This window comes from Acanthochromis polyacanthus, chromosome 3 (assembly GCF_021347895.1).
Source record: "Acanthochromis polyacanthus isolate Apoly-LR-REF ecotype Palm Island chromosome 3, KAUST_Apoly_ChrSc, whole genome shotgun sequence".
Taxonomy (NCBI): Eukaryota; Metazoa; Chordata; class Actinopteri; family Pomacentridae; genus Acanthochromis; species Acanthochromis polyacanthus.
In genome coordinates, this window is record NC_067115.1 from 27266049 (window position 1) to 27276039 (window position 9991).

General features: G+C 39.3%; 1 protein-coding gene across 1 annotated transcript; it reads left to right on the forward strand.

Moving 5' to 3' along the window:
* Positions 1–595: 595 nt before the first annotated feature.
* ufsp2 (ufm1-specific peptidase 2) lies at positions 596–8637 on the forward strand. Its single transcript, XM_022208496.2, has 12 exons — positions 596–734; positions 904–985; positions 2502–2685; positions 3156–3222; positions 4656–4810; positions 4946–5138; positions 5422–5568; positions 5683–5847; positions 5953–6077; positions 6160–6236; positions 7780–7904; positions 7992–8637. Exons 1-12 carry the CDS (start codon positions 732–734, stop codon positions 8076–8078), a joined length of 1410 nt encoding a protein of 469 aa, XP_022064188.2. The 5' UTR covers positions 596–731; the 3' UTR covers positions 8079–8637.
* The last annotated feature ends 1354 nt before the right edge of the window (positions 8638–9991 follow it).

Consider the following 9991-nt stretch of genomic DNA (forward strand, 5'->3'; position numbering starts at 1 on the left):
TTTTAAAAATGAAAATAAAAATATATAATTCAACAAAGAAAAAAGCAAACAACAAGAATGTTGAGACATGTTGTCAGATGGTGTATAAGGGTGACAGGGGCACTGAAGCTGGGATAATTAGATATAAAATGCCTCACTCAATCCCAGTAAAGCCGAGCCAGCATCAGAAACTAATTGTGCCACTACTCTCTATATATTACGCTCTAAAGCAGTGAGTAGTATGACTGACTGGAGAATTTTTGAAGCTACAGAGCCTGAAATATTTATTTACTTATTATTTTACCCCAAATGCAGACTTTACTAAATGTTTCTCCTTATTTTATTCTTTCTCTGTTCTGTTAAACATTACCTTATGGGCAACCTTAACAAAAAGAAGGGGAAAAAAAGATGCTGTCTGGTATTGTAAAGGTAATATTGTGTGATGCTTCACAAAACTAATATATTATAGAGACTTATATTATAGATATATTATAGAGATGTTTAGTTTAACACCACTGGAAACTACAACATTTGAAAGGGTAGCAGAAAAAAAATGTCAGACGTCCAACTATCATTTCAATAATTACGAGTGACTCTGAACGCACCGTTGATGGGCGGAGCCAGCGTGGTCCAATAGGAAGCAGCGACCAGAGACACGTTGAATAGTTTCTCCAGCAGACATGTCAGCCTCCAGTGCTTAGATACAAAAACAGATAAACTGGTAGCTTTACGTTGTCAGACTGAACTCCACGATGGTAAGTTTACTGATAAATTAGTTAAACAAACCGTCTCCTTCTGTTCAGCTTTATATTAAACTCCGTTTGTCTCTAACAGCAGACAGCAGCTGCTTCAGTTCAGCAGTTAGTCAGTAAGATCTATGTTAAAGATGTAAACTACGAACTAACCTGTCTGGTTTAATCACAGGTTGTCGTTGACTCCGACTCTGAGATCATTCTTCGTGTCAAAGGGCCGCTGGAGCTGAAATGTCAGCTGGACACCTCAGATGGTGAGTTCATGCACTACAACATGTTGAAACGCATTGCTTCCTGAAGTTTGATACCTAAAATGTTGAACTGAGATGGAGCTCAGTCCACCTGACCTGCTGCCTTCAGCTCTGTCATTCATCTGTTACCACATGCTTGTTGGGAGCAGCCAGGATTTTAGAAATACTGAGGGCATGAATCCCCCAGTGTCCCACACTTTCTGCATTAGTTTAGCTTCTATTTGATTTATTTTCCTTCTGGGTTGAATAAATATAGCTTTGAAGTCCTCCCTGAAATGTCATAATAAGTGTAATTCCTTCTCAAGATGCATCATGGGCAGCATTTGTATCTGAAACAAGAAGCATGTAGGACATTTTATGCCAAATGAACATATACCAGTGAAGTGTGTTTGGTGTATTTGACAGTGTGATCCAACCAATCATCCTCTATGTTAGTGAAGTTTGGGATCCAGTCAGTCATCAGGAGGTCAGGTTCATGTTAAAAATCTAAAGAAAACACCAGCCAGTGCATGCAGAACAGAGTTAAGCCATTGCCTATACCCAATGATTTTTACCAGTAAACAAAACAAACAAAAAAAAGCTGTGGTTACATGTCAGATTGAGCCTCCAAGACAAACCGAGATTTGAGGCTTTACAAATCCAAGAGGTGATCCATCCAAAAAGTTTCTTCTGTGGTCCTGAGAATGACTACACAACACTGATCAAACTCGGATCAGCACTGCTCTCCAACCAGAGAAAAACAAAATAATACAATTTCCAAAGATGCTTATCTTGGAACAGTTGAGGAATCGAGTCAAAACTCAAAACATGAATAGAAATTGAGAGAATACAAAGCTTGACTCCCAAACTTCACAGAACTAGATGGCAATGAAAAGCAACCAGTTCTGTCAAGAGAAGGACATGCAGTAGACTTAGCTGTACAATATGTGACTACAGGTTACAGGTTGACAAACATATTTAAGACCTCATAAGCTTTTATACACATGGCATACACACAACACATTTTTATTGTTTTTCTTCTTTTTTTGCCATTCTCTTGTTCTTTTTTAATCATTTTCTTTATTCTGCTTAAGTGTATATACTTTATAATTATGTTTATATATTCAGTATTTTTTCATAACTTGTTTTTCCCTTTTTTTAAAGTAACACCATCCTTGATGCTTTAGCAATTTTGTTAACCTGATTTTCATGACAATAAAAGCATATTGGGCTTAAAATTTAATTGAACTGTTGTTTGAAATTGTATGAAGCAAACCGCAGAACATGACTTAGTTGTCTCATGTTGTCATTCACTTTATACATGGAAGAAACAAACAGATAAGGCAATACAAGGCTGAGGATACAATTCCCATGGTGTAGTTCACATGATAAAATAATGACCAAGTGCAGTGTCACATAAACCACTGTTCCTTTCAACAGCCAAAACTGTAATGAAAATCCTAAATATCAGCAAGAATAATGCAGCTTTGGCAAATAATGTGATGCACAGAAGTGACATTGTGTGTTTGTTTTCTTACAGCACAGCTTATGCAAAAGGTAATCTCAAGAACATTTGAGAGTCTTCGCTCCCAGGTGAAGTCTGAATCCTGTGTCCTCGCGGTCTGTGACAGTCCTGTTTTCATTTGGCCAAACAGAGGTGCTCTCGCCACACCTGAAGAAATCACTCCGAATGCACCATATGAGGATTTACAACAGTGGATACAGTGAGTTCTGTTTTTAAAAGCTTCTTGTTCTTCGATAGAGAGCCACATCAGTCCACTTCTCACATCTTTATACTAGCGTCCTCTCAACAATTTCCTGTAAAAATTCTACTGTTGGTTTCTTCGGGCAATTATTGGCACTAAATTGTTTAGTTTCAGACTCCTGAGGTTGTGTCGGGTGGAGTTACCGCTAAACATTCAGCCTTTATGCGCCACATACCTGCAGCAAACTTCCAGAAAACTTGTTGTAGTTATACCTTAGTTATTCAAGAGCAGCACAAGCTTGCTGCTACTTTTTATTAAGTCAGATTTGATCATACATTGATGTACTGTAATTTTTATTCTCTAATTTTATTGTCGTCTTGTTTAATAGTATTTTCAGTTGTGTTTCTTACTTTCAAATCCTGTTTTAAACGTGTCTTGTATTGTCTTGCGCTTCTTGTTATTGTAATTATGATCGGTACGTCCTCCAGGACAGACGACCAAGACAGTGCTGGCAAGAGATCTGCAAAAAAGAAAAGCAAAAGAAGTTCCTCAGCAGTGAGTATGTTTTGTACGTGGTGATTTTTCTGGTTTTGCAACTTTCTGTATTAATAAGACAATACAGTTTCTACAATTTCATTTAGGAGATGCTTTTATCCAAAGCAACGTATATGTGAGATTAAAAACATACAAAATCCTGAAATGCATTCTTCCTGGTGTTAGACAAAGCAGTTCAATCAGTGTTTATCATGGCACCAAAAAAATCTAAGAATGGCTGCAATTAACAATTGCTTTCAGTATTATTGCCTGCCAGTTATTCTCTCAATTAACAAACTGCTTAGTCTAGAAAATGTCTGGAAAAAAGAGAAGATTTTTATTGGACAGTGTGACATCTTCACCAGTCCAGTTGTATTTTACCAACAGTCCAAATATTTAAAACTGAGTAAACATGCTGTCATAGCGGACAAAGTTTGCATGCTGCCGCAATAACCAAAACTGTTATCCCATGAAAGCACACCTGACTGATGTTGTCTGTAGCAAGATACACTGCAGATTCATGACTGTCATAGGCATTTGAGAAAAAAGAAAAATAAATTCTCTTTACGATTTCCCAGAAATCCAGGTGAGATCTTGAAATGTCTTTTTTTTTTTCTGGCCTTCAGTCCAAAAGCTGTAGTTATTCGTGCTAACTGTCACAGGAGTGTTAAACAGCGAATATATACCACTGTTCAAAAGTTTGGGGTCACTTAGAAATGTCCTTATTTTTGACAGAAAAGGAGTTTTTTTCAATGACGATAACATTAAGATATTTGGAAATCCAGTCTAGACATTATTTTGGTAAATGACTATTCTAGCTGGAAACAGCTGATTTTTAATGGAATATCTCCATAGGGGTACAGAGGAACATTTCCAGCAACCATCACTCCTGTGTTCTAATGCTACATTGTGTTAGCTGATGGTGTTGAAAGACTAATTGATGATTAGAAAACCCTTGAGCAGTTATGTTAGTGGATGAATAAAAATGTGAGTTTTCATGGAAAACATGAAGTTGTCTGGGTGACCCCAAACCTTTGAACAGTATTGTTTGTACTTCAGACTCTTTTGCATTGTTAGTTAAAAAATAAATGAGTATTTAATCAATTTTAAAATTGTTACAGATGCGTACAGTTCTGGGCAAATATTGATAGGTTAAACAACTGTGGTCTCGTTTTGCATCCAAATGCAACAAAAAAAGCATTTTCAGTTTACTCATTCCTTCTTGTCCTAAGCACTGCTGGCTAAGGCTCATGGGTATTGTAGTAGATAGAATTATGTCATGCCAAAGTCATTGAGAAACTGTGATTTCTCAGGCACTAAGTTTGTCAGGGAAAAGTCGATGCAGCGTATTAATTTGTGGCTGATAACTGCTAGATAAACCGGCATTGTATTTGCTCTAAACCACTTTATCTGTCTCACTGTCTTTATGGTGTCTGCGTGTCCTTGTCATGTAGAGCGTCATAAACCTTGGCCTGATGATGGAGGTGACACAGCCAGGTCCTCTCTCAGCACCAATCCTCAGCAAAACAGTCCAGAAATCCCACTTCTTGACTACAACTCTTCCCATGGACTGTGTTGTCTGTACCAGCTGTGGTGACGCAATCAAAGAGTACGTCTTATCTTGAGAACACTTGGTTTCGTGTTCCTGACCAGACTCTGTAAACTCAGCCTGTCAGTGCTGATAAACTTGCTTTGGACTCACTTCAATGAGTAGTTTTCCTCGATTCCCTCTCTGGTTTCGCAGTGCCTGTGAGCGGCTGCTGGAGGCGCTAACTCACCAGCTGTGTGACATGGAGAAGGTGACCCTGCAGCACATGAGGGGTCCAACAGTCCTCGTCCCTGAAGTGCTGCACTTCCTCCTTCCAGAGCCAAAAGGCCTGGTGACTGTGGTTTATCCAGCAGGAGTGTCTGACAGCCAACTCGAGGCACAACGGAAGGTGAGAACCACAGACTGAGCTTTTCTGGAATCATAGAGGTAGTTTCCCTGATGATGAGATTGTTATTGTTAGCAACTTTATTGCTGAAACAACCAATAAAACAGAAATGAAGGCTGAGAAATAGAACAGACTGTTCACAGTTTATCAAGCTGGCAGCTGAATTCAATTTGTTGTAAAGGGACAATAAACTGCCTTGGTTAAAAGCAATGCATCCCCCTCACGTGTTTAATTTTTAAAACATATTTCTGTCACTTTATTTTGTGCAAACCTTTTGTCTGAGTAGGAGTTGCATCAGCAGTTTGAGCTGCCAGATGACAGGCCTTACTTTAGACGAGCCAATGCTTACCACTTTCCCAATGAGCCCTATAAAGACGGTTATCTGCGAAACCCTCATGTGGTCCTCACACATCCCACGCTGGATAATGGAAAGGTAAGTCTGTCTCAGTCTTTCTCTTTCACCATGAACAGATAGAGGCGTAGTTTGAAAAGATTTTTAAACTTCATTTTTCTTTTCTGTATGTGTGGGTTTTTTTTTTCCCTCGAGGTGTACTTGGTCCAGGGGATCTACAGCTATCACCACTACATGCAGGATCGTATGGATGACAACGGTTGGGGCTGCGCATATCGCTCCCTGCAGACCATCTGCTCCTGGTTCCAGCAGCAAGGCTACGTCGAGCGTTCTGTTCCCACTCACAAGGAGATCCAGCAGGTAGCCGCCCTGTAAATGCGATCCCAAAACGACAGAAAATGTGCCCGTATTTGCACAACAGTGACGTCCAAGATGACTGTTTCTGTTTGGGTCACTGTGTTCCAGGCTTTGGTGGATGTTGGAGACAAGCAGACATCCTTTGTGGGGTCATGTCAGTGGATCGGATCCATTGAGGTTCAGGCTGTCCTCAACCAGCTGCTCGGGATCACTTCCAAGATCATGTTTGTGAGGTGTGATTGCACTCTTAACCGCAGCACCAGTGGTTGTTATATGTGGAGGATTTATCTGACAACTTATCTGTGTGTTCTTTAGTCAGGGATCTGAGTTGGCATCAAAAGGCAGAGAACTGGCCAACCACTTCCTCACTGAAGGAACACCCATCATGATTGGTGAGCTGAAATTCTAACTATTATTATTATTATTATTATTATTATTATTATAGGCATTTTGAGGCTTGGAGGTTAATCTAGCTTTAAACTTAACGCTTTATTTTTGTTTCAATTTTTGACTACAACAGCATGTGTGACTGTGATTTTTTTTTTTTTTTGTGAAATTCCACTGAATTTTTATGATAAAACAATAATGACACCTAAACTTTCTGGCAACATTTAATTACTACTAAAAGGATAATCAATAATTTAATGTTGTCCAGTCACTTATCCACAAAACAATCAAAATGGAGAGCTACAGCACCATCATTCCAAAAGTGAAGGTGATTATTTTAGTGCACTAGACATCATCTTAACTAAATTGTTACTGTTTTTTGAAGCTCTTAGTGGCAACTTTAACTCAAAAACAGTGTGGAACTGATTCATTATAGGCCTTAATGACAGATTTATAATGTAAATTTAAATACATGTGTCATTTTCCTGGTAAAGAGTGTCACTCAGCCAAGTCAATTGCATCCGACGGAATCAGTGACATGAATAAAGTTCTTCCTCCAGCTCCCTCTGTCCAGCATTGCAGTCAAAAGTTCTTTGCCTTCCACACCAGTGTCTTCTTCTAGTACCTTACTTAACATTGTGCTAAGCCTGCCACCCCTTCTGATAGTATCAGGTTTCTATAACAGTACTCGATCAGCTGCTTCGTTGCGTCTCACCACATGTCTGGCCAGGGCTAGTCTACGTTGCCTCATGATGGTTGACCAGCATGGATGTGAGCCATATAGAGACTTGTTGGTGAGATGTGATTTCCAGGAGATGTTTTGTACTGTCTGTAACATTCTACTTTAAATCCCATCAATTCTTTTGAGACAGTCTTCGTTAGTGACCAGGAGTCAGATCCTTAAAGCAAGATGGATTCCACCGACGTCTAGAATACTCTTGTTTTGGTTGCAGTTTTAATTGGAGATATCCATTATTTTGACAGAGAGTACCCATGCTTTACCAATTTTGTTTCTATGTCATGTGCTGTGTTGGTGTAGCCTCCATGATACGAGAAATCGTTTTCAATTTTTGACCCATCTAGTGCATGCAATGTCTCCTCAGATGTTGGGTGAAGGTACATGAAGTCCGTCTTTCCAGCATTCAGGAAGAGTCCAGTCTGTCTTGTTTCTCGCTCTACACAATGCAATAAGTCTTCTTCTTCACTTAGAGTGTTTTATAGATGGACAGTGTCATCTGTGAGTGCAAGTTCTGGGTGGACTTCTTCAGGGTTTCTTCTACTTTGGTGACACTTTAGGATCAGACCATCGGAGGGCAAGATTACGTTCTTCAGTGCATAGTCGAAGCAGATGATGAAGAGGAAAGGTGCTAGAGGGTCTCCTAGAGTGTCACTAATTGGCCCCTAAATGTGAATTCGACTGGATATCGATCATGAATTTGGTGAAAGAGGGAATCAACATTCTTCAAGGCCCATACTGTTTATGGTTAATAAAGTATAAACTTATTAAAACCTGGGAAAAGTTTCATTATAATTTGCTCTGTGTTGCAGGAGGGGGAGTTTTAGCTCACACTATCCTGGGTGTGACATGGAGTGAGACCACAGGACAGATCCGCTACCTCATCCTAGATCCTCATTACACAGGAGCAGAGGATTTGCAGCTCATCACAGACAAGGTAACTCTTATAAGGATCCTCACCAGCTGCATTTCTCACAGTTGTCTTGCACAGCACTGATCTTTGTGTGGATATTGTCTTTCTCAGGGCTGGTGTGGCTGGAAAGGACCCGATTTTTGGGATCAAACCGCGTATTATAATCTGTGTCTGCCTCAGAAGCCTAAGGTCATCTGAGCTCTCACATCCTTTCAAACGGACCTTATTTTGCATTGATGAAGCATTATGGAGCATTATGGAGCAGCACTATAACCTGTTTGCTTTATGAAAACATGTCAAAGTTTGCTAATTTAACTCATTTCTATAATCATGTTAAATTCTTGTCATTTACTCACATGGATTTGGTTAAGCGCCTCGTAAATGATTGTTTTGCCTCACGTCACAACCAGAGATGGATGTAATATTTGTGTGGAAAATAGAAATTTATTACAAACTGTACGTTCCGTACTTGGCATTGGTTAATATAACAAACGATGCTGAAATATGTATACTTAATGTGCTCATGACGTGTTCAAGAGAAATACAATCCATCAATTTCAGCTGAGTTTTGTCATTGCTTTATGTTACTGGTAGACAAATGAACCCTCCGCCAGCGATGCTAAACATGGCCTTGAGTGCCGGCAGAAGTGCGCTCCGTTCTGTGGCTGGTTCATGTGAATACCTGCTGAATGACGTCTTTGTTTCACAGCACTGTGCGGTTGATTTTACAAGTAATTAAACTGTACAGTGTATGTTTTTTCATGGCTGTTGTTTCAGTTTTTTCAGCTGATTTAATTTTACAGACTTATTTGGATGATCCATTCGTCATTTTGACCTGCTTTCAAGCAAAGTACAAAGTGAATGTTTTGGCTGTTGGTCAGACGAAACAAGAAATTTAAAAGACTTCTGTTCAGTCGTAGAAATGGAGAGAAATATCCAATCTGTGATTTATATATTTGCTAGTAAAAACATTGAACATGAAATTACACTGATCCTAATCTTGCTTTGCTGTGGAACTGCTGGCAACATTTAAAGGAAGCCAAGTCATTCTTGTTCTGTTTTTGAACGCAGCATGATCTGCACTGGTCTGAGATTTTGTCATCTGTGACAGTCAAATTACTTTCCTTTTTTTCCCCCAGCAGACAATTTTATCAAAACACTCACACTGACAGGTCATTTTGCAGTGCAGATAAATTACAAATGGGGCTTTTTCCATGCCTTATTTGTGATTTCATACCCATATGTCGATTGTGTGAGTAAGAGACTACTACAGCAACACCCCCCTCCCCATTCAGTCCCATCTCTACCCATCCTGCATTGGCATGTAAATTCTATGACATTGACCAGACACAGGTTTATTGAAGAGATTCCTCCCTAAGGCTATTGTCAGAGGACATCGGCATTTCATTAGTGTGTGTCACTTTTAGGTCTAACTATGTTATAAGGAGTAAGACCGTGACAAATTGTAATTTCAGGGGACGCGCCTCCAGATAATCCCCTTTCTTGTTAATGGAGATGCTCCAGGGGGAGCAGTTACTTTGGCATAATAGATCCCTAAGAAAAAACTAAATGACCTCCCTTCTATTCATCCACCGGTTCTGTTCCATGATATGTTAGAGAGGTATAAAAACTTTGTCTGGAAAGGACAAATCACTGCAGTGCGTATTTTAAATTTGTTATCGTATATTGTTCTCGGTTGGTTTTTAGATAAAAAAACTGACAGAAAGTAAGCCAACAAGCTGTTTATATAGTGTTACAAGCAGCTAAGCAGTGAGATTGTATTAGTATGTTGATGTCTGTAGTATCAATAACAGAAAAATGTGACACTCACCCATAATACACACATGTACATCGACTCTTCTTGGTTTTTTTACACATAATTCAATCAAGAAGCCATTTAGTGTGAATTTAACTTTTGGAACTGTTCCATAATTTACTGGTTTAATTATATTCTAATGCCGACACTAGACCAAACATTCCTATGGATATGTCTTACATTAATTTTGTACTCTCTCATGTGGACGTTTGTGTTAGTATCAGTAGGTCAGCTTGACCACGATGTCTTTGGGTTGCACAGGAAATCTTATCTCTTGCCTCTTGAAGGCCCCCAC

Bases quoted from the DNA above. Each gene is read 5' to 3' on its own strand.
- ufsp2 (XM_022208496.2), top strand. The intron at 4,811-4,945 runs GTACGTCTTATC...CTGGTTTCGCAG, and splicing joins TGTGGTGACGCAATCAAAGA to TGCCTGTGAGCGGCTGCTGG. The intron at 5,569-5,682 runs GTAAGTCTGTCT...TTTTCCCTCGAG, and splicing joins CCACGCTGGATAATGGAAAG to GTGTACTTGGTCCAGGGGAT.